Genomic DNA, 25,288 nt, shown 5'->3' with positions numbered 1-25,288 from the left:
GCACAATACATTCCCATTGCATCAGTCAGCACAATACATTGCCACAGCATCAGTCTGCATAATACATTGCCATGGCATCAGTCTGCACAACACATTCCCATTGCATCAGTCAGCACAATACATTCCCATTGCATCAGTCAGCACAACACATTCCCATTGCATCAGTCAGCACAATACATTCCCATTGCATCAGTCAGCACAATACATTGCCACAGCATCAGTCTGCATAATACATTGCCATGGCATCAGTCAGCACAATACATTCCCATTGCATCAGTCAGCACACTACATTGCCACAGCATCAGTCTGCATAATACATTGCCATGGCATCAGTCAGCTCAATACATTCCCATTGCATTAGTCAGCACAATACATTCCCATTGCATCAGTCAGCACAACACATTCCCATTGCATCAGTCAGCACAATACATTGCCACAGCATCAGTCTGCATAATACATTGCCATGGCATCAGTCTGCATAATACATTGCCATGGCATCAGTCTGCATAATACATTGCCATGGCATCAGTCAGCACAACACATTCCCATTGCATCAGTCAGCACAACACATTCCCATTGCATCAGTCAGCACAATACATTCCCATTGCATCAGTCAGCACAATACATTCCCATTGCATCAGTCAGCACAACACATTCCCATTGCATCAGTCAGCACAACACATTCCCATTGCATCAGTCAGCACAATACATTCCCATTGCATCAGTCAGCACAATACATTCCCACTGCATCAGTCAGCATAATACATTGTCATGGCATCAGTCAGCACAATACATTGCCATTGCATCAGTCAGCACAATACATTGCCATGGCATCAGTCAGCATAATACATTGCTATGGCATCAGTTAGCATAATACATTGCCATTGCATCAGTCAGCATAATACATTGCCACTGCATCAGTCAGCACAATACATTCCCATTGCATCAGTCAGTATAATACATTCGCATTGCATCAGTCAGTATAATACATTGCCGTATAGAATCACAGTACCATACAGCACACACAGTTTCACAGTCAGCATTCCCAGAGATTAATTTTATTTAGTATAGAGGTATCATTTCTTTTTCTATCATTCCTAATTATATCCATTACTTATAAAAACATTGCGTTCATAATCAAGACAAATCAATGACAGAGTAAATACGCATTGGTTTCATACGCTAAAATTTCAAGTTACAACATTTTCTTCAAGTGATAATCACTGAATATATCATACTTCACGTTGAACCCCACGATTGAAAGTGCTTAAATCAAAATACTCAAACCATTATTTATTTAAAAAAAGAAGTCAACCTGTATGTAGATGACAGCATACATAATCACAAAGTTAAGACTTAAACTACATGAAACACAAATAACATAGAACTGAGGATCTCACTTTCTAATGTGTGTTCATCTTCGTCCATGAAATACTCCTTCAGTGGTCTTCTCTTCGGTCTCTGTAAGAAGAAGAAGCACATACCACTTCAAACACAAGTCAGAGCCAAGATTCAAAGATAACACAACCACCATTAGCATGTAAAAGATACTACACTGGAAAAATTTACTAAAAAGAAACGATTAAATTATTAATCAAACCATGATAAATATCTGCAATGGTTCCTTGGTCTGACACAACATGGAACTGAACAAGAGATGTACATGTCGCATGTCTAGCTGATATTTAGAGTACCTCTCATTACACAGGGTGGTAAACATTGACAGAAGATGTTTTCAAATAAAACAGGGGTTGTGTAAACTATTTATCAGATAAACGTCAATATTTTTTTTATTCCCTTCAATCCCAACTCTATTTTCATTGGTCCTGCTTGTCAAACAAGGGATGAGTTTTCAAATGTATTTTCACTTCAGTATAGTTTTTATTCCCTGTTATGAGTGTCTTGCTCAGCCATCTTCTGAGATATATATCTACATCTTAACAGGTTTTAAAGAAGCAGCGAAAACTTGATTTCTGAAAGTAAATCTTCCTTTTTCTTTTTCTGATGTTGTGACCTACCTCACATTATGGAAAACAAGACTCATCTAAACAGACTCTTACCTTGAGAGTATTTAGTAACTGTTGAATCTTTGCTGATACTTTTCCGTGTCTAGGCCCTGAAAGGTGAGTTACATCATGCTGAAAATTGACATCTTTCACAGCTAACCTCACTGGGGAACAACCAGGATGAAGTTTATATACATCAACACGTAGAAATATAGGACTTGCTTAACTAACAATAATTGCAATACAGAGCTCCGGATAAGCTTTTGGTGTGGGTATTTTATTCATGCATTTTAAAACCATTGGGTATCAGTAATTCTATCTGGGTATTCAAATTTCTGTTACCCACTAGTTTTTACACATGTGGGTATTGAAGTTAAATATTTAAAAACACTATTCATCTAGTCTCTGCAAGCTGGTGTCGTGTGGGTACTAGAGCTTTATAGGACTCAAAAATAACGCAATACTTCCACAAGAAAGTGTGATGGCAAATGATCATGATGTAACTGTCATCGTGGAGTTTGGCAAGGTTGACGGAATATCCGTATATAATTTCAAAATAAGTTGCTGATTTGCTATCGAATACGCAGGGTTACTTCGCAATATTTTGATGATATGCACTAGTTTTATTTTTGTAGGGTATCTGTAAAGTTCGTTGCATATTTGATACAGTTGAATTTTACTTCACTGCGTTTTTCTGCATTTCTGATGCGTATTTTACGCAGATACACAGTTTATCTTGAGCTCTGGCAATATAACATAAATGTTTGCATTTATCAAAACGCTAAGATGTGTTCATTAGAACCTAAACATTTTCAACGTTTGACTTTCAAGTATGGTAGAAAATGAGTGATATCACCTATACATATCTCAACTGCATATTGAAGGCAAACTAGTCAACAGCGTGGTCACTGAGGATAGGCCACACGGAATCAACCAATTCTCTTCATGTCCAGATACTGTCCATACTCAGTGGTCAGTGTGGTCTTAATCTTCTTCTTCCCCACATCCATGTGTCAAATTTCAATTAAACCTGAATACACTCCTAAATGCTGTTATCAAAATGAGCCCACACCATATTCTGAAAAGCATATATTGTTACCATCATCTTCAACGCCAGTGACGTTGCCGGTGGTAGTGATGCGGACAGAGGACTGGTTGTAGCGCCCAACACGGTCAGCCTGACGGAGACTCTTGGCGTTGTTGGTCACATCGGGAGGCTGGGATATATGATGTGCTAGAAATAGATAAACCATTGATAGAGTGAGTGACCATGTGGGATGAAAACACAAGCCTTTTCCATGGCAAGAAAATGTCTCATCTACCGTATTTTCTTGAGTATAGTGCACACTTTTCTTCCAAAAACACAGCTGTGTGGAAGGGGGTGCGCATTATACCCGAAATAAAGTGTTTTGATTTTTTTCCCCCATGGAAAGACATTACCGTGAAACACGAGAAATACCATGTCAACAAATCCATACTGAAGTTTGCAAACTAATCATTTAATGACACAGTCTGGCTATAAAAAGTGTTCTTCATATATCTGGACTTATGTTTGTAACTTATTTCATTAATTTTATTCAAAATTCTTTTTCATATTGTTTTAATTAATTTCGGCGAAATTGTGTGTGAAGCAATCGGAAGATCGCACAACTCAGCGTTATTAACAGCAACCACAATCAGATTACCCCTATTGATGTCTTGAAACAAACTTTAGTTGACAGAGAATGGATATATATATTATAAATGCCATACTTTGACTCGTTAAAAGTCATATTTGTTATAGTTTGACAATTCTATGTCAACACGTAGTTCTCGCGATCACACGATCACGTACGCAGGAGCCTGGACGGTGACTGGTCAGACTGATTCCATGTCGAAAAATAATAACCAGCAATAGCGATCAGTTGCTTCGCTTAGGATTATTATTATTTTAAATATGTTTAGTAAAAGCTGCAACTAAATTAACAAGATATTTGAATATATAATTCCTGATAAAATAATAGTTTCACTAACTTTCAGGTACAACTGTTGCTGATCCTTGCATTAAAATCCTGTAAAGTTATATCATTGGGAGTGTCTTGAATCACGGTAGATTCCAAGAAACGTACACCTGATCTTAATCTTAATCCCTGGATGTAAAACAATGCCTAGCAGAACAAAAAATACACCTTAAACGGTAAATCAACATTTCTCATCACCTGTTCGTTTACCGGAATTCGCTGAAGGGGTAGATCTACGGTGTAATATTTTTCTGCGCTTGATATTCGATTATTTTTTTCTCCAAAATACTGAATCCGCTAGAGGGGGTAGCACATTATACATTGATGCGCACTATACTCAAGATGGTATATACTCATATGGTACTTGGCTACCCAAACATCAACAAATCAGAATATGCTGCCGCAAGAGCAATGGTCCTATCTAAAGGAAGAGGAACCAAATTCCTTGATTATTATAATTGCGTTTTTTACTTATTGGGAATTTAAAGGTCTCACTCCCAGAAAATATGCAATCTACACAATTTCAACTCAATGAATGAATGTTTTGAGCTGCAATTCCAGCTATATCCAAGCTGCCTACAAATAAAGAGTCTCGGGTAGGGAACCAAACTGTTCATAGCATGAGCACTATGTAACCATCTCCTGCTAACCAGTAAGCACTTGGTAATAAGGACCTATTCTATCCTCGAATCCCAACAACTCACAATGTCTGGAGTTCTGCATGACATCTGCTAGAGCATGTCTGGCTGTGTTTCCGGGGATGATGAAGTTGCCGAACTGCTGACTGCGAGGACGTTCCTGGGCTTGGTGATGAGGGGAGGCACCAGCATCTGAGTACGAGGAGGAACTAGCACCACTGTCACGGCTGTTGCCTCCTCGCTGGAAGCCCCGGGAATGTTCCTCGTCAAACACACTGTCATCGTCATCAGACGAGGAATCTAAAGTGGCAAGAGAGATAGAATTATGTCTCAAGGCCAAGTCTGGTAACTAGAAGGCTAATAAGCATAGTCTATTATTTCCAATATTAAAGAGTAAAAACTAATCCAAATAATGCATATTCAGGTGACATTGGTGGGGTCAGCGAGTGTTGATACACGAGTTACTGGACCTTATTTCACAACATAGATGGGCAGTGTTTGCCTTGTAATTATAAGATTGTTTGTCAAGATTACCCATGAACAAAGACGTCGTCATACATGCATGGTGACTTGATGCTTGATCAACTCGTGTAAACAAAACTGAGCACACTCAATGCAGAACTTGGGGAGAACTTAGAAGTATTGTCTAAATCTAGCGTACAATTATATTGTTTGTTGTGAGCTTTGGTATATATATATATATATTGTTTCAGTGAACCTGACATGACCATATACTCTATGTTTAGATAAAAATGTGTCACTTTATTAATGCAGGGCTTGAAATTACAAGTGCCGCCATGCCCGCAGCACACATCATTTTCATCAAAAGTACTTATGTTCATTTTGATTTCATGTGTTGACAACATAAACTGTGAAATGAGAGAGTTTTTCCCATGAGTTGCATGTTCCACTATCACAAAATGACTTCCTGTTGTAAAAGCATTATTCAGTGATTTTCGTTGACTATTATTTTCAGATGAAATGGTTACAGTAGCATGAAACACATTTGAATATATACATGTCTGTCCGTATTTTGGCGGAATATCACAAATAATAGTTAAGTCTTGCGTTTCAAACGGAAGTGGTTATTTGTGTTGACTGTTGTGAAAACCTTGCAGACGATAACTATATGTCATGGTAATTGTGTAATATAGACAAGGCACACCTAAACAGAAATGGCACACCTCAAAAACAGGTCCAATGACCTTGGGCACACCTGATCATTATTTTTTTTAATTTCGAGCCTTGTAATGCGTGCAAGAGATTCTCACATTGTCCGCCTTTATTTCATGCTTGCATTAATTTCATGACTTACAGTATCACATACATGGACGATGATATGATACATATCACTGTACATAATGGTTGTCAATTTCGTAAACAAGTCTAGGCTCCAAATCACTTATTTTTAAGTGTAGACCCAACAGTGATACCACAGACATCACAGTTCCTGCTAACTTCCGCAGACATCAATTTGTAATTAGTGTTTTGTGTGAAACTTGGACAATGTCTCTGTGTAATTCTGGTAATTATCAACTGTTACAGTGATACATCGGTACTCATCAAACTATTGGAGTTTGCAGATAAACAGTGCAACTGACTTGAAAAAATCTCGCTGCCAGTTGGCCCTAGCTAGGCTCCCCTTTAACCTAACTGTTTGTACATTGGTGTAGTTTCTACAAGTTTTTCACTACCAAAGTTAAGATTTCTTCAAACTACACTGAGACATCCCAATCATGACATATACCCTAAATCACCTAGTGAAAAGAATATGGGCTCAAGCATCATCATGTATCAACGACAAATAAACATCTCTTCACATACCATGCATACAGTCAGAGCTACAATGCTCATCAGAAGAAATCTATTTGTGTTCACAGAATCTACATATAGTCATGTTGTCATCACCAACACCTGTTTGTTGTCAAGGCTAACTTTCTGTGTAAGAACACACATGTCAAGTCTCTAAACAAGTGCTAGGACATGATACACATACTGATTGGGAAGGGACAGTGAGTCTTTTTTATTGCTTGCTCAAAACATTTCTTTTCCTATCCCAACAAATTTCATATTTCTTAAGTCACCTCTTAAAAGTACAGTAAGCCTTATGCCATGTTTGACAGTGTGGCATAAGAAAGGATTACTTCTGGTCCAACAATCATGTCTATTGACCCACATATAGTTTTTTAAGACTGAAAGTAGTTAATATACCAGTTAGAAAAATTTAATTCAAAATTTAAAATATGGTCCACATGTTTTGAAATGTCAATTGATCTGTTAACCAAGTACTTAATAACATGCCTTATCTACAAAACTGCATTATGCTTCACAGACATTCATGAATGAGGAACACTTCACCTCAACTGATGCAAGTACTGGATTAGGTTTCACAAATGGCAATTGTCCTATGTTAATAGTAGCCTGCTGTTGAGATCTTTGGCATATTTTAAAATAATCAATCTTTATGATAAAATATAGATATTAATTTGACGTCATTGTATTACCTGGAAAGTTATATTTGATTATAAGTTTGTGATCTTCAGCATCATAATTACTGATAGGGACAGCTGCAAGATTGGGCACTCACTCAGTCACTCACTACCTTGGATAGTTTGCCCACATAGTTAGATATCACTATTAATATGAGTGGTGAGGATATAGGGCACCATACCTGGCAATGGTAAATTTCACCTGCACTAGTCACCACCAATATAAATATAATCAGTTCTATCCCAAGTAGACCATATTGCTGACGGAGGAACTATCAGATTCTTTGAAAGCCTTTGGTATATTAGACACTTTTTCACTTCTTATGAATCTATATATATATATTTCATGTTGACAATAATATCTTCCACAGTGTTATGATATTTCATGTAAATATATTTGTATTGGAGAGGTCTTCAAATAGGCATTGTGCCTGCTGATCAATCCATTTAGAAGAAAACAAAATATTGTTTAAACCACTATCCAAATCTGTGCCCACATAAGTATGATTGTAGATAAAATCCAAAAATTTCAGCTGAATCAAACAGTTTTACACTGGCCTATTTACAATGGGTAACCATTGTTTCAATCTAGACTGAAACAGTCTATTTTCTAGTTTATATAAATTAATATCCATTTTTCAAATTGTGATCTAATTTGGATATAAATATAATCAAGGTTTGATTCATAATTACATTTCAGTTTGGATTAATATTTCACCCTAATGTGGTCTTTGGCGATAATGGGCAAATTTGTTGTTTAATTTGTTCAATCAGCATCCAGGGGGCACTTCCTAAAACTGTTACTATTCACAAAAATAAAAAGATGAGATATTTTCAAATACTGGTCTTCTATCAACAAGCAAATGTTTACAGAGAACTCACACAACCATAAGGAATTCAGGAGACAATGACAAAAATCCTCTTCATCAAGCGAACCTAGAATATTGACGCACATCGTGCACCATTAAATCTGCCCTAATATTTACAGACCACTGTCAACAAGTATCCAGATAATACATTATTTCGTTTCAACAAAAATTACAAATGAATTGTGACACATTTGGACATATTTTCAAGGTTTTACTTACAAAATGGTATTCCCATCTCCAAATTCCTCTTTAACACTAACGCAGACAATTTTCTAACCGAACGGTATGGTAAACGAACAAGTTTACCAAGAAAGGAGCAAATCCTTACAAACATTTACAATGAGGCCATTTGGGGTCAGGGCAAAAGAAAATGTTCCTAGATCAATACAAAACAAGTCTTTCTCTGTGTGGCAGCTCTTCAGTTTACTAGATCGTGGTTTCTTCTTCGTATTACATGCTATTAGCCATATTAACATCAAACAGTGACTACATCTCCCATAGGTGGGGATACAACGCTCTCTGACATCTCAACTGTTGACGAAAGGTTGGAGAGAAATGTTTTTTATAACTATAAACATTTACTTTCATTTAAAACGGAAGGACACAAAGGTGTCTAATTGATTAATGGGGCATTATCAAGTCTGAGGTGGCAACAACTCTGTGTTTTGTTACGGAAGTTGTATGTGCATAGATATTTATTTCATCTAAACAAGAACTGGTGAATAATGAATTTATTGATATATCCGATCAAACAGATCTTTATTATCCTCACTGATCTCATTCTCTTAAATTAACATAATAATCTGTTTCTGATCATGATACTAAATAATTGTTACACTGGAGGATAAGTGAAATGAAAGAGTGACGAAATGCATTTAAACAACAACATGTTAACACAGAGGGAAAATTTATTTGTGGAGCATGTTTAGGTCAAATAATTTGATATGAGAGTATGCATTAGCATTTTATACCAGATGAAGTCATTGAAGCTACCAATGTTACCAGGAGAACCAGTCTTGGACAGTGAAAGCAACAATCAAGCCCAATCAGGTAGAACAATACAGTAGAATTGTGGTGCTAATCTATGTACTATCTTCATTGACCAGCCATTGTGACCACACAATCCACACTTCAGTTATTCAAGTAGTGGGGACCTATCCTCACAGGGCTTCCATTGTGTGTGTGACACCAGGTAATTCCAGTCACTCAAGTAGTAGGGACCTATCCTGACAGGGCTTCCATTGTGTGTGTGACACCAGGTAATTCCCGTCACTCAAGTAGTGGGGACCTATCCTCACAGGGCTTCCATTGTGTGTGTGACACCAGGTAATTCCCGTCACTCAAGTAGTGGGGACCTATCCTTACAGGGGTTCCATTGTGTGTGTGACACCAGGTAATTCCCGTCACTCAAGTAGTAGGGACCTATCCTCACAGGGCTTCCATTGTGTGTGTGACACCAGGTAATTCCCGTCACTCAAGTACTAGGGACCTATCCTCACAGGGCTTCCATTGTGTGTGTGACACCAGGTAATTCCAGTCACTCAAGTAGTAGGGACCAATCCTTACAGGGCCATAATTGTGTGTGTGACACCAGGTAATTCCAGTCATTCAAGTAGTAGGGACCTATCCTCACAGGGCTATCATTGTGTGTGTGACACCAGGTAATTCCAGTCATTCAAGTAGTAGGGACCTATCCTGACAGGGCTTCCATTGTGTGTGTGACACCAGGTAATTCCAGTCATTCAAGTAGTAGGGACCTATCCTCACAGGGCTATCATTGTGTGTGTGACACCAGGTAATTCCAGTCACTCAAGTAGTGGGGACCTATCCTCACAGGGCTTCCATTGTGTGTGTGACACCAGGTAATTCCAGTCACTCAAGTAGTAGGGATCTATCCTCACAGGGCTTCCATTGTGTGTGTGACACCAGGTAATTCCAGTCACTCAAGTAGTAGGGACCTATCCTGACAGGGCTTCCATTGTGTGTGTGACACCAGGTAATTCCTGTCACTCAAGTCGTGGGGACCTATCCTCACAGGGCTTCCATTGTGTGTGTGACACCAGATAATTCCCGTCACTCAAGTAGTGGAGACCTATCCTTACAGGGCCATAATTGTGTGTGTGACACCAGGTAATTCCAGTCATTCAAGTAGTGGTGACCTATCCTCACAGGGCTATCATTGTGTGTGTGACACCAGGTAATTCCCGTCACTCAAGTAGTGGAGACCTATCCTCACAGGGCTATCATTGTGTGTGTGACACCAGGTAATTCCAGTCATTCAAAGAGTAGTAGGGACCTATCCTCACAGGTGCTATCAATGTGTGTGTGACACCAGGTAATTCCAGTCACTCAAGTAGTAGGGACCTATCCTCACAGGGCTTCCATTGTGTGTGTGACACCAGGTAATTCCCGTCATTCAAGTAGTAGGGACCTATCCTCACAGGGCTATCATTGTGTGTGTGACACCAGGTAATTCTCGTCACTCAAGTAGTGGGGACCTATCCTCACAGGGCTATCATTGTGTGTGTGACACCAGGTAATTCCCGTCACTCAAGTAGTGGGGACCTATTCCAATTAATCAATCACCTGACACTAATAAGCCCTATATAATTGATTTGGAAAAGGTTTGGATTTTATCACTGAACATTGGTCATAATCAGCTTGTTCCAACCAATCAATCATTTTTATTGCTATCTTTCTCCACAAGGCATGATGTCACATATGGACACCTACAACTTATCTTTGCATCAGTAAAGGGGTAACCTATCAGTCATCAATCCCAACTGGTGATTGGATTATCACTAACTTGACTAACATTTGCTATGTTATTTACATCAGCCTTTAACTTGCATCTGCACTAATTTAAAGGCCTGAAAATCTAGCTCCAACCATCAGGTCCTGTGTCATGATTACATGAGTGAAATTGTCCACTTGTATCATGACCATTTTTTATTTTTTTTGTTTAACACTGCAGTAATACAGCTACATGATGGGGGTATGTAAATAACTGAGTGTGGACCGGACATTCACATGCAGTATTGAGCAGCATTCCATGTCATCAGGGTACAAGGACACACAATCAACCATGTCACCAAGCCTTATCATTCAATCCATTAACTTTTCTATCATAGGCAGCAAAGGTTGCTGGGAACCAATCACAACCTGAACAACTTATTGTTTATAGTCTTAGCCAAAAGCTTGCTTTTTTTCTGAAATTTGTTTTATTTATAATGACCTCTCCCTCTCAAGTTTAAACCAAAACATACTATGGATGACCTAACATATACTTCAGGGAGTGACAGGGATTTACTTGACTTAGGAAACTGGAGGTCTATGTGATTCCAATGATCAATTTCAAGGGTCCTAACAGGAAAAATGAGGATCCTGTAAAGTAATGAAATGGTGTATTGTCCTGTACTGAAAGATTTGATAATTACTTTATTACAGAATCTTTATAATCCGTGTGAAGAATTTGGTACAATGAATATTACAGATGGAAGCACGATATTTCTTTCTGCACCCATAACGTCTTAATATCTTAATACTGTTTAAACTATGGCACATACATACATGGTATGTATGGAAATACAAATCTAGAACTAATATGAACTTCCCTGAAAGTGAAAGTGACATGTCCAACAAGATGTGTCCCCTGCTGCCTGGCACATCAGCTTGTGTGGAGATAGCCAAAAGCACACTGATCAATACTGGAGAAAACTACACACGGGGCACCAGGACTTGATTGGGCACACACCTAACACTCATAGCAGAATATACTGTCAACACTTTGTTTGAGGTCTCCCTTCACAGAGGCTAAGCTATCTACATCCACATTCTTAAAGAGATTAGATTAGTTTTTTTCTATGAAAAGATTACTGACTGAACATATTACAAATCAAGGAGAGACATCGATGCTACATCGCAAATGCATTTTTTAGCTGGGTAATAATCACATAAACAAACTCATCAATGAACATACAATGTGCACAACTATTAATCAAGCAAATTAATAGATATTTCTTTTGCCTCAAAATGTCAAATACCATACAAAAATCATTGCCTTGTGTTTGATTACCTGAATCCATCTTGTTTAAGGCTTTCGACTCTCCACATTATATTTTTGGGCAGAAACTAAGAACATGCCAGTATTGCTCAGCTAGTCAAGACTTACATTTTACCCCTGCCAGGCCATAAGCACATTGTCAGACAGGACATTTAGCCAATATCAATTTCGGATGAAAAAATTGAGGGATAAAAATAAAGGTTTTCTCATACATGAGACAGACTTTATTGTTATTTGGCCTATCACACACAAAGGTGTCTAAATCTTGAATCCAATTTCAAGTACCGGGTAATGCCAAAACAATATTTTCCCAGAAGTTAATATTTTATTTAACAGATCATTTTGCCCGACATCTGCATTATCAGTACAATCACATTTTGCTCCATTAAGTATTCACGAAGAAATCCGACAAGCCTAATGCCAACATTAATAAGACCATGTTGAGAAAGTCACAAAGAGGTAGTAAAGTTCAGATTCTAACTTATTCCTTCAATGTATTGATTAGTTCCATACAAAAACAAAGACATCTGTTAAAGCATAATACAGCACATGCTTCAAATCAAATGACTAAGAGTTAAAATTTAAATTTCCAAACAATTCAGATGTTCAGTTACCACAAGGAAATTTGCTGAAGATCACAAAATATTTTTCACACCAGAGTGAAAATCTACTGTCTCCAAATAACAGGAATCAATGTTTGCAACTTTAAAGATTCTTCATTGAGTGACCTTCACTTCCAACCTTATTCAGACAACTTGGTTCAATGACACCAACCCATGAATGCAAAACAGTTAGCTCTCAAGAAATTCAATTGATTTGATCAAGTCAAGCACTATGTGCCAAGTTCTTTTGAATGTACACAGTTCTTAGCATCATTTTCAGAAGATTTGAGTGTTTTCATTTTAAAATTAACATTTATCATCATTATTATTAGCTAAGCTTAATAGACCGAATATAATAATAATAATATCAACAATTTTATGCTTGTCATAAGTAACTACCGGTAAGTTTGTTTGTTTGTTTGTTTGTTGTGATTGACATCATGAAACTATCGGGAAGTGGATCGGGTGGTCAGGCTCAGCGCATGTCATCATATCCCAATTGCAAGCTCAATGCTGATGATATCAAGCACTCTATTGTTTGGTCCAGCTTTTGTTACATACAGACCACCGTCATATTACTGGAATCCTGTCGAGCGCAGTGTTATACAACAAACAAAAACAAATAAATACAAGACAGAACATCATTTTACTAGACTCAGGTTGTGGACTGGTGGCTACAGTTGCAGACTGGTCAAACAAAATAAATCTTCAAAATACGGAAACTGAGTAGTTCTGATCAAATAAAGTATAGTTCTCAAATCACATTAAAAAATAAAATTGCTTGATACAGATTAAAAAAGATGTGTACCTATTCACTACCAAAGTAACTGTGATGTGGAGTTTGCCTGATATTTCTGCTCTGAATTAGGTCTCAAGCTACCAAAGGTATGAGATACTTTGTGAATCCAATAAGACCAGCATAAGTGAGTGAGTAGGGTTTTATGCCAATAATATTTTGGTAATACATGTATCATAATGTGTTAACTTCATGTGGGAGGAAAGCCCAAGGTTGTGCAAGTCAGACATTCAAATTTAGGTGAAAGTCAAAAGCACAGGTATGGTGCTGACAAACTTAGAAACACAATGAGAGTAAATGTGTGTTGAACCAACAATCTAAGTTTTCTGGCACGACTAAGGGATGTAACTCTGAACAGCGAATTGCAGCATCAAAAATGACGAGGCCACCCTTCCCCCAGGACCTCACTAGCAATGATCCATGCAGTCAAGTGACACACTGTCAGGCCAAGTCACACACTGTGTCAACCAATCATTCTTTTAGTGAGTGAGTGAGTATCGTTTTACGCTGCTTTTAGCAATATTCCAGCAATACCATGGCGGGGGCACAAGAAATGAGCTTCACACATTGTACCCATGTGGGTATTTGAACCCGGGTCTTCAGCGTGACAAGCAAACACTTTAACAACTGGGCTTCCTCCACCGCCACCCTCATTTTAGTTCATTCTGACAACATGCATGGTGTGCTGTGGACCTCTTCTGACCCAGAATCACCACAGGTTGGCATATGGTAGGTGTGCAGGTGATCCATGTGCCACTGCTTACTTATATATTTCAGATATGTTAAACACCATGTGCTGTTCAGTAATATGAACAGTGCTCCACACTGATGGGGAAATATTTCATATAGGTCATAATAGGAAATAAGTCACCCATTCTTGTACAAACAGATTTCAGCACACCCACTGGTAGGGCTGGGACGTATCACGATACCTTTCTCAAAATCCAATACAGTCGTGCCTCATCTATACGGACACTTGAGTCATTTCACAATTCGTCCGTATAAAAGAATTTCCGTATAACTGAGACCAGCTTCTTACTGGAAGAGTTACTTCCCTTCAATTATGCAACTCCTGACAGATGACAGAGCTATGATACACTATGTCTGGATTTGAATCGAGTGAGCCACCCACGAGAATATGCAAAGTCAGAAATGTCCATTTTGCCACCAAAATCGCAAGCTTTCTCTATCAGCATTTCATCATTAACGGGCACATTACGACTTGTCATGTCACACAACCAAAGATATAATGCATCTTCCAGCTTTAGGTGTTTTGCTACACGGGATCGTGATAAGTCATTTGAATTTTACTGGAGATGTAGCCACTTCTGTTAGTATTTTAAAATGTCACCAATTGTCAATTTTCCTATGGTATATCCAAATTCAGTGCCATAATATTAATGCTTACTGATGGTTTCCAAACTTACTGACGGGTGTTTTTCCTTAAACAGACAAATTTCCCTTCTTTCGCGTGCTGTAACTGCATGTCGCTTACATTTCGCTGGTTGACAGGCCATACTCACAGTATTTATCGAATGGGATTACATGTACAATAAACAAGCTCGTCTCAAACGTAACTCGGTGTCACTTGGTTAATTGACTTCTCACGAATCAAAGGATTACCACCAGCGGAAGTGTATTGTCTGGATAAGTGAGACAATTTTGTGTGCATTTCAGTGTTTTGTGTATGAAAATCACCATCCGGTTCCGGAAACTGAATTTCCGTATATATGGGTAAATTTATATAGTAATTATTTCGTTTTGAATGAAAATCGTCCGGGAACCGAGGTTTCCGGATATCTGAAGACCGTATAAGCAGGATGCCAAATACCTGGCACACTGATCATTTACAGTTGGCAGTGTGAAGTGTGGCACAACAAATGAAAATATGTATGTTTTCACTTTTAACTTGCACTACTGATTGGTGTTTAGTGGAACAGTTATTAAAGCAAACATTTAAGGTCAGAATCGATACATATTTTACTTAGTGTGTGACTGTGATCGATACTTGTATCACGATCCTTATTTAGGCTGGACATTATTTTGAACTCATCACTAAAAGGATTTAATCAACAGTGATCAACAAGAACAAAAGAATCAAAAAACTATTTTTGTACAGCCTTAATTTCACACAAAACATATTAAATCTACTTTTCAAAATATAATCCATACAATAAAACATATCCTCTTTTCCCCTACATACTAAAAAAAATGTTCAAAACTCTAGAGGTTAAGGAAAACTACCATTTGAAAACATTATATGAAAATATCCAATCACACAGTGTATGTGCAAAGCATTCTCCAATTCAATGAATAGAGTTGCCTGTGAAATATGCCATTCATCTGCAAGTAGGTTGCAATAACTTCATTGCCTTACAATCAATACTTTCTCTTTGAGGAAGGCATAATAGAGTTAGTTTGCTCCATGGCTTATATCTGTGAGACATGTGGCACAACAAATAGCAGTGTCACTGATCACGTGTTATTGATGGCCACACTCACTGTCAAAAGCTGCTTCATTTCACAAAAGTGCAAGGCAGGAAGTACTACACTTTTAAAATCATTACAAATACATTATGAAGTTTGACAGGAAAAGCTGGACAATCACTGTAAACATTATCTTATCATAGTCTTTAGAATAAAACAAAATTCCTTCTTTGGGTGTGCTCTGATCACAAATTCTAGCCTGTCACCAGCTCTCAGCATGCTGGCAGAGATTGTTACAAGAGCAATGATGAAGGTTTGGTGCATCCGGATACATCGGGTTGAGTGTTTACAACTATTCCAGGCATATGATGGTGCTGGGATACAAAAATGAGCTTAGCAGGGATCACTATAAAATGATACAGGAATATAGACGGTGATGTGTAACATGGTTTCATATTGAATTAAAATACTCCCAAGTTTTAGTTGGGCCTCTCTTCTCCCCTTGGTGATGGACACGTGTTAGGTTTGTATGTATTAGTACTATTACATTGCGTATTGATGTGATGCTACAGCTGGGACAGATATAGTGAATCGTTACAGCCCATTGGACAACTGAGGTGATTTGAACTTTCACAAGATATTTGGTAATTTGATGCATCACCTCCAACAAAAGTACATACTGAATGACTCAAGCATGAAATTAATATAAAATTATGTTCACCTCACATAAACAGGGCTTGCTTTTGATTTAAAGATTCAGGTCAATCCCCAGGGATGTGAGAATACAACATGACTGCACACTGATCTGTTGACGGGGTAATGGCATGAGCATGTGTCTCATTATTACATCATTGTTATATTCTTAATTCTGTTACCATGGTTATGTTGTATATTGTAAAAACAGGTTAATTCTAGTGTTCATTAAGAGGGGTGCTGGGGTCTTTGAGGTTTGGTGCAACATAATTTGAATATAAGAGCCCCAAATTCTGTGCCTAGTCCTCCTGTCTGGAGCAGTTAACCTGATGGACCTGGCTGACCAGTGCCTTGTTTGTTGTGCCCCTCTAGAGCAGTTACTGGGGAAACTGAAAGACTGTTTGAAAATTACCTCCATGTCTCTCTCTCCTCTGCTGGCCATGGTAGTTGACCGATGTCCGTTTAGACGGCAATGGCATCACAGGAACACGCTTATTATGCATCGCCAAAGCCTGCATCACAGCCTCTGTTCGAATCTCTGCAATGGCACACCATACAATAGAAAACCATTCACACAGACTATACCAGGACAGCACACTGTAAGACAAAGACCAAGCAGACAGACCATAAGCAGGGTCTTCAATGAACCATGCTGAACATCAGCAATAAGCTCTCCACACATAGATCTAACATCCTAAATAAGTGGACTTCAAAACCATGTCCAAATAGAATTTAACAAAGTTTTTTCTTTTCTTTTAGTTTACTGGTCTTTAATGAACAAGATACCATAATCTTCATAATAAGCACTGCAGGTGCTCAGAAAATTGACAAAGTGAGATGCTTAATGTGTTAAATTTGTTGTCAGAGATCAAGCCGTGGTGAAAAAACTATAATGTTTTCAAAAATAGCTACTTGGCATAAATATATCCATTCTACACTGCTGTTTTCTGTTAAAAATCTAAGATAAAAGAAAATCTGGACAGTCATGAAAATTTTGGTCTTGGTAGGGGAAGCTTATAATGATTACTTACGGACTGCTCATTGGAGCAGGGTGCCTAATACATTGAATATGGTAAATCCCATACAAATAATGTGAGTCTCCTACAAGACATTTAAGAATGCAATGTTAACTCTGTTAAAATTTATCTCTGAACAAATGAGTAAGTGAATTGGGTATAACACCGCTTTGAACAGTATTTCAGTTAAATCACGGCTAGTCAGCTTAATGTGGGAGGAAATCCACAAAAATCATCCAACATGTCAAGAGAGAACAATGAACTGACTAAATAATAAATATTTCAACCTAACTCGTGAAGAGTTATCTCCCTTCCTACAGACTAGAATGGGAGCAGGAACATGGAGAATACATGTGTATATATATTAAGGCCAAAGCTGAATGTAGATTGGCAGCTGAACACCCACAACCACATACATGTACAAGATGATGACATTGTTTAGGTAGCATGCACAAGAATGATGATCAAAATGAAGTATAAAGTCAATCAATCTTGTAGATGTAATCTAAGTAAAATGTGTATCCATTGAACAACATGTTTATGTCTTCCTTCCTGCATAACATGTCAATTACTAACATCCAACATTCATACAATCTATTTGTTAGTTGATTGAAGAAACAGGGAGAGAAAAGTTTCATATTAAATAAAAAAAACATGTCTCAACTTTTTATATCACATATATCCATACATAAATTTGACAAAATTCAGTTATTGTCACAAAGATGGATGATATTAGTACAATACAAAACAACATGAACACTTCATCACCAAAAATTTGAAAACAGACTATGTAACAATTATCAAGTTATCAATCACATCAAATCAAAAATAATTTCCAAAAAAAAAAGAAAATCTGAAATTTAAATTCAGAATTCAGTATTTGGTTTAAAGTTATAATATCCTCCAAAGTGAACATTTCAGCTTTTATTCAGCCAGTAATGACCAGAATGTTTCACACACTTTTGTTACAATCAATGAAAACCAAATGAGAATAAAGTGTTAATTTCAACAAGAAATACCAACATTTCAACAGTCAACACCCACACACATAGTTTCCATGGCATCTCACTAAATATCAACTACCAATCTCAGTGTCTCTAAAGCCACACACACACACAAGCAAGATGGAGGCTCTTAAATACCTTTATATTGTCTTGTTGTTAAGTTTTATTTAAAGTTTCAAATATGTATCGGTATCTTCAACATCAAATTGAATTTCATATTTTGACAAATGCTCTCAACTTTGAGATTTAATTTTGCAGCTTATAAGTCATTCTTCAATAAACAAAAGTTGACAGGACAAACGTAAACAACAATAAATGAGGACAATAGTTTTTGTTTGAAATAAACATATGCCAAGAATTGCTATTTACACATAAATATTTAGTATTTGTCCCAATGTGTTAATACTCTAAGTAAACTGAAACATACTTCAAGGTTCTAGTAATTTGCCACATAGCAATTAGTTGTTAGATAATTGAAAAATCAAAGCCGTTCAATGAAGAGAACAAGAAATGCATTCTGTCCAAATCTAAAATTGTTAGAATGTCTGTCATGACCTTAGAAATGACCAAAACAGATAGTTGCCCATTTATTTGAACAAATTCAGAAACTGAGAAAATACCAATTTCCCTTCAACCAATGACATTAAAGTTTTCACACTAGCTATACATTACACTAGTATTCATACTAGTACGCTAGCATTGATACTAGTAACAACAGGTGCCTCCCTGCTTACCGGAATGATATCGATTATCTTCTCGAGTTAAGCGACGTTGAGCTTTACGTTGTGCTGCTGTTGAGGGGCTTGGAGCGCTAGGCCCCTGGCCTACAAAAATTCAGGAAAAGTTTTCAGTTAAATCAATCTGTGACAAAACTGAAAAGAAACTCTCTTTATTCAGCTTGATAATCAACTGGCATCTAACTCTTGATGTGCCTCAAACCTAGGCCTGTCTCTGCAGATACAGTATGCAGGGATGTTATTACAGACGTACGGAATATCAAGAGGTACAGTGCCATAAGAAAGTCCTCAAAGGTAGTCAAATAACTGAACAAAGAAATACATTCTTTTAAAACATAATTATATCTTCCAATAAGTAAGAATTTTGTTATCTTTTTCCTTTGAATAGTAATGACGAGAGATAGAATCCACATTTGAAATCCTATTAAAAAAATCACAAACTTTCCTACGAAACCAATAGAAAATATTTACTATGAATTCAAACTTAAAATGCTATTTTTTCTTAAACAAACTGTACATAATTGTAAAAAAATAGCGGTAAAAACCATGTTTTGACATCTCTGTATAAATATTCTCCATCTTTCTTTATCTGAAAAGAGAAAGACCAATATCTCCTCCCTGTACACTTGACACTACTGTAAGAATCCAGTAAATCCCGGCACTGATGATGAGATGACACTGAAAGGATGGGGAGGAGCCACAGCTATGTACCAGCTAGAGTGTCGGCATGCCCCGTGCATGCAAGGCAGATGTTTACAGGAACTGTACACAACATGCATTTACACTGGACTTAGCACTATTCACACTATTCAAATTCGTCATCAAAGAATCATCCTCTTCAAATATCTCAGAAATTTGTTTCATCCAAGGTATTATTTTATAAATTTTCCTTCTGAAAACTGTAGGAGTACAATATTGCTATAATCTAATGCTTCAAACTGTTATTACAACACGATTTAGTCACAGATGTCAATTAAGAAAACAGTTGAAATACATCAAGTGCAATTACACAAAATCTGCATAAAAAATCATCAAAAAATTACTGTATATATGCAGAAAGTGTAATATTGTCTAACATGTGATAGGATAGTTTCATTTTTCTAAACTGACAGTTTATTCCAATGATTTGTGGTGACTGATTAGCTAGTATCAGTTCTGAAGTCACGCAGGAAGCAATGAAGCATTATTTTCCCTGCTAAAAGTAAACCAAAAATTAAAAAAAATGGAAATTGTTATTAGTACAGAAATTACAGGAAATATTAAATAACAAGAAAGGGAAGTGAACTGCGGCAGTACTGGGATTAGCAGTGGCGGCGGCAGCAACAGCGTGCAACGAAACCTACCTGGAGGCTGCTGTTTCATATATGGTGTGAGGAGACGAGTCTTCTTCTTCTCATAACCTTTCCGTGTGATGTCACCTGAAACAGGACATGACAGTAGTAGGATATTGACCTGCAAACAACTGCACATTTCATATCAGCATCATGTATTTTCCTAACAAGATTTCTGTGTCGTGTTTTGTTTTGATTTTCAATGTTGGTTTTGCGGTGTATGTGTTTGTTGTTAAATGGTGCACTCTACAATATTCCAGCTGTATGACAAACCAAACAATCCAGTGATTGAGTTACAATCTACACCATATTTTGGCACATTGACACGATCATTGACACAATCAACCAAGTCACTGAGCCGGACCAACCAATCTATTTACTCACTTCTTATGACCAGCTCAAGTTGCAAGGGACCCATTGCCACGGGTTCCCAATTTAGTTTGTCCCTTAGACTAGGCAATGACATGCTAGGGACACATTCTCCCTCATGTCCCCACATGTTTTTGCTGTATATGTATTCAGATCCTTTTGCTGTGTGGATATATGTTCATATCATCAAGTGTTCTCAATACATATTCCTCATGAAGGAAGATGAAAAGAGATAGGTAATGATAAGCAGTCTGCGACTTTAGCCACTAGTCCAAAGTCAAGGTCTAATGAAATTCTGTCCAATTTTAAAACCTCAATTAATAAAAATCCATATAAGCCCACTAAATTGTACTAAAAATGATATTAAGAGCTATGTTTGGGCAACAATGGGTATTATCTCACCCCCATGTCACAATGTTGGGATCTGACTGTTTCACGTGATCTTCATAAAATATGATGTATTACACCTTGGAGGGAAATCAGTTTCTGAGCAGTAGCACAAATCCCTTTTACCCCGCCACAAAGAAAACAGGCTGCACATGGATTTCCATGCATAAATCGCTTATAACTTATATCCTGCTATGAAGGAAAAAGATGCACATTGCATATGAGTCCATAAAAGTCACGTGACACAGCACAAATTAACCTCAGCTCAATCGAACAACTGGTTTCTATCAATTTTCAATTTCAATTCAAGATAAATTCATCGTAGCATTATCATGTGTTTATGTGGTTTTATGAATCAGTCATTTTATACAAGCAAAGGATGCATAGAACCACAAATACCCTTCAAGATACTGCAACAACTTATACTATAGTGAGCACCTGAAACGGGCATAAGTCTCCAGCCATCTGTCAGTCATAGCAAGTTGCTTTCAAATCAAGCCAGTGAACACCCACCTGTTTGTCTTCTAACTGACAATCTATGTGTCAATCAGTCTGGCTGTTAATTAGAACCCTAATTACACAGAGACAATGCCTCATTTCATACATGGCAGCAATAATTCCAATGTCAGGACTAAGACTTAGATGATCAACTGTGGAGCACAGTCCCCTTCTAAACCCACTGAGTCACCCATGCCCCCTTAACACGTTTAGCTCAGTTCACTGACTAACTTTTGGGGGGGAATGTTCTACAGATTTCTTTTCAAATTTGGTACTGAAATAGAAGAATGTTCTATCTGAAGTTGACAAAGTCCTGGAAATGTCCTAATGCTATTTTTCTCTGTTCTTACACAACTAAACTGCAAGCAGTTCTAAATGTTATTTTTCTTTCAACACAAGGCAGCATGATTCAGACTACCAGTTTCTACCTGTGACATTTGTAAACATATTTTCAAAGATTAACTCCAAATATATCTAACATGAATGCAATATTTTCACATAACATTTCAGACAAAGGGTACAAATTTCTGTATTGATATTGTGTCAACATCAGAGGGCAAAACTAAACTTCCTGCCCACCTCAACCACATACGGAAACCATCAGTCTTGTATGAATGTCTGCTGTGAAATTTCTAATGAATAATTTCTGATTAGATATCTTTGATATGAAGCAGGACAAAGCAATGGCGGCAATCAATAACACCTACTTCTCAAATATTACAAGTCTCATCATAGAATCAACTGGAAGACATCACGAAAAGTCCCAGAAGTTCAATTAAAACTCAGGTCTTAAGAGCAATGGGTGAAGTTCTTCTGGTTATCACTGATCATGATATGAATACAATTAATCAGAGCTAATCGATTAATCGATCAATAATGTATTTAATCACATTACGGAAGCATCTACCAACACAAGACCTTTTGGTAATGTGTGTGCATGTGCAGACTCCCGAGAAGTCATACATCATGTACATTTAAAATATGTGTAACTGACATGAATCAGTTTTTAGGCCTATCACTAAGTACCAGCAGGACAACTGTATTTATCATCAATATTGCCTCATGTGCTGGATATATTATGATATGAAACACTCTTAATTTATCAGAAACAGACACATTGGTGTGAACCAATACCTTAATTTGAAGGATACACAGTTGAACAGTCCCACACAAATGCACAAATACAAACAAAAGTTTAGTGAATTTAAACACATCCCCTGATAAAATTGTATTTGTTTGAATACAAAATTTTCATATTAACATCTCCTATCAGTATACATTGTGTAAGTGCATTAACTTGTAAAATTATACAGGCAATAATTCACATAGTAAACATGGTAAACATGCTATTGATGGACACCCAACCCTGATTTTAAAATAACTGCATTATTATTATTATTATTATTATTGTGTGCCAAATCAAATGGCAACATTATTATCCCGGTCAAAGGATCTGAATGTGCACTCGATCTTCATTATCAGCTCCCTGGGCAGTATGGAACCCAAGCTGCCTGTGAGGTGCCCAAAGGTAAACAGTCACATAACCATCTCATCCTACTGGGGACAACTTCACTTCAAAACTGTTAATCATCTTTGTCATGATTACTATGGACAACAATTTCTCTTACACATAGAAGTAAAACTGTTGATTTTTTACAAATGTAATTCAAAAGTGAACTGGCCTACAGAACTAGTCTTGCACAACAGCTTTTACTGGTATGTATTGTTAAGTTCCATTGTTGGGACCAGCAGAGTGACACTGACATACAGGTAGTGGCAATTTTGTGTTGGGGGTTAGAATGCATTTAATGTACTATTGAAAAGGACATTCTGCAAACCAGTGTGGCTTATCAACACCTCTGTAGCCTTGTGGTACACTCACTGGGCTACAGATATGAAGGTTGCAAGTTCGATCCTCGGGAATATAAAGAAAACATTTGTCATTTGATTTTACATTTCATTACATGTTACAATCTGAACAGAAGTTACATTAATACAATACTAAGGACATTATATAAAATCCCTGGGATATTATAGCAAATATGACTTGAATATCCTATAAAATCCCTGGGATATTATATAAAATCCCAGGGACATTACAACGTCCCTGTTTATGAGATTTAACCCGATGGGAAAGTAAAACCTCACAATAGGTTTTAATGCCTATAGAAAGAAGTTTCTTATAATAGCGATCCCAATGAATAAGTTTATAATTGGAGTTCTCAAATGACATTTAAAACGTTGGAGGAATTTCTGCTAACACAGATTATTTTTCAGTTTTGTTCGTATGTTGATAATAATAACAGATTCAGGTGGATATTTTTTATACCTTGATATTTATGAAAACACTCTATATTACAGGTATAAATCAAAATTTCAAACAAGAATCCAAGTGAATGGACAGTAAGAGCGATCAGACAATAAAAAAAAGCTTACTAACAACTTTCCCTTTCACCATCCTCTCCCTCCACTGCATCCCTGCAGCCTCACTCCAGCTGACTGTCTACAGTTTAGGCCATCATCGGTGACTCATTACCTATATCCTAGCCGATCTCCACCTACACCAAGCCAAGATACTTGCCCAGGGAACAGCATCACAAAAATGTCTGACCAATTACCAATTCCCTTTCCATCCATCCCATTCACCTTACACAACAGGGTGAGTAGTTTTTTAAAATTATTTCCACCAGTCCATAAAAATGATCTGCAACAAGAGTGCTATCTACCTAATGGTAAAAGCAGTAGTCCACAAAGGAACATTCCTGGGAATTTATCTAAATGCTGAGAGGTCAAACATTTGGCCCTAAGTCTGCAGCATATGTCAGTAAAAATTCCCAATTAAAAATGACCTCATGTTATCATAGTGGCAACTAATGTCATGACTGTGTAGAGGTAATTTGCAATTCACTGACAACAGGACCTGAATACTGAAAAAAGAGGAAAAAGGTTCAAATGGTTAGTTTTACTACCAGTGTTATTGCACTTGATACAAACAACCTTCCGCATCAACACACAACCCTCCGCATCAACACACAACCCTCAACATCAACACACAACCCTCAACATCAACACACAACCCTCTGCATCAACACACAACCCTCAGCATCAACACACAACCCTTCACATCAACACACAACCCTTCACATCAACACACAACACTTCACATCAACACACAACCCTCCACATCAACACACAACCCTCTGCATCAACACACAACCCTCTGCATCAACACACAACCCTCAGCATCATCACACAACCCTTCACATCAACACACAACCCTCAGCATCAACACACAACCCTCAACATCAACACACAACCCTCCACATCATCACACAACCCTCCACATCATCACACAACCCTCTG

General features: G+C 37.4%; 1 protein-coding gene across 11 annotated transcripts in view; it reads right to left on the bottom strand.

Annotated features, from left to right (window-relative positions):
- The window catches only part of LOC139473488 (disco-interacting protein 2 homolog C-like), a 101,142-nt gene that overhangs the window by 40,869 nt on the left and 34,985 nt on the right, over positions 1-25,288 (bottom strand). For 10 of the 11 annotated variants that reach the window (XM_071256087.1, XM_071256090.1, XM_071256089.1 and 7 more), the window contains exons 2-8: positions 20,684-20,758; positions 19,338-19,427; positions 16,996-17,121; positions 4,711-4,944; positions 3,106-3,240; positions 2,061-2,116; positions 1,401-1,461 (exon numbers count right to left, since the gene is read on the bottom strand). In XM_071256087.1, the coding sequence (XP_071112188.1) occupies positions 1,401-1,461; positions 2,061-2,116; positions 3,106-3,240; positions 4,711-4,944; positions 16,996-17,121; positions 19,338-19,427; positions 20,684-20,758 (777 nt within the window). The remainder of the gene's footprint in view (positions 1-1,400; positions 1,462-2,060; positions 2,117-3,105; positions 3,241-4,710; positions 4,945-16,995; positions 17,122-19,337; positions 19,428-20,683; positions 20,759-25,288) is intronic. The other variant, XM_071256096.1, reaches the window with a different exon arrangement.

The sequence above is a fragment of the Haliotis cracherodii genome, unplaced genomic scaffold (genome assembly GCF_022045235.1).
Source record: "Haliotis cracherodii isolate W230 unplaced genomic scaffold, xgHalCrac1.p SCAF_29, whole genome shotgun sequence".
In the NCBI taxonomy this organism is placed as follows: Eukaryota; Metazoa; Mollusca; class Gastropoda; order Lepetellida; family Haliotidae; genus Haliotis; species Haliotis cracherodii.
The sequence above is the reverse complement of the archived record's forward strand: the minus strand, read 5'-3'. Positions and strand labels throughout refer to the sequence as shown.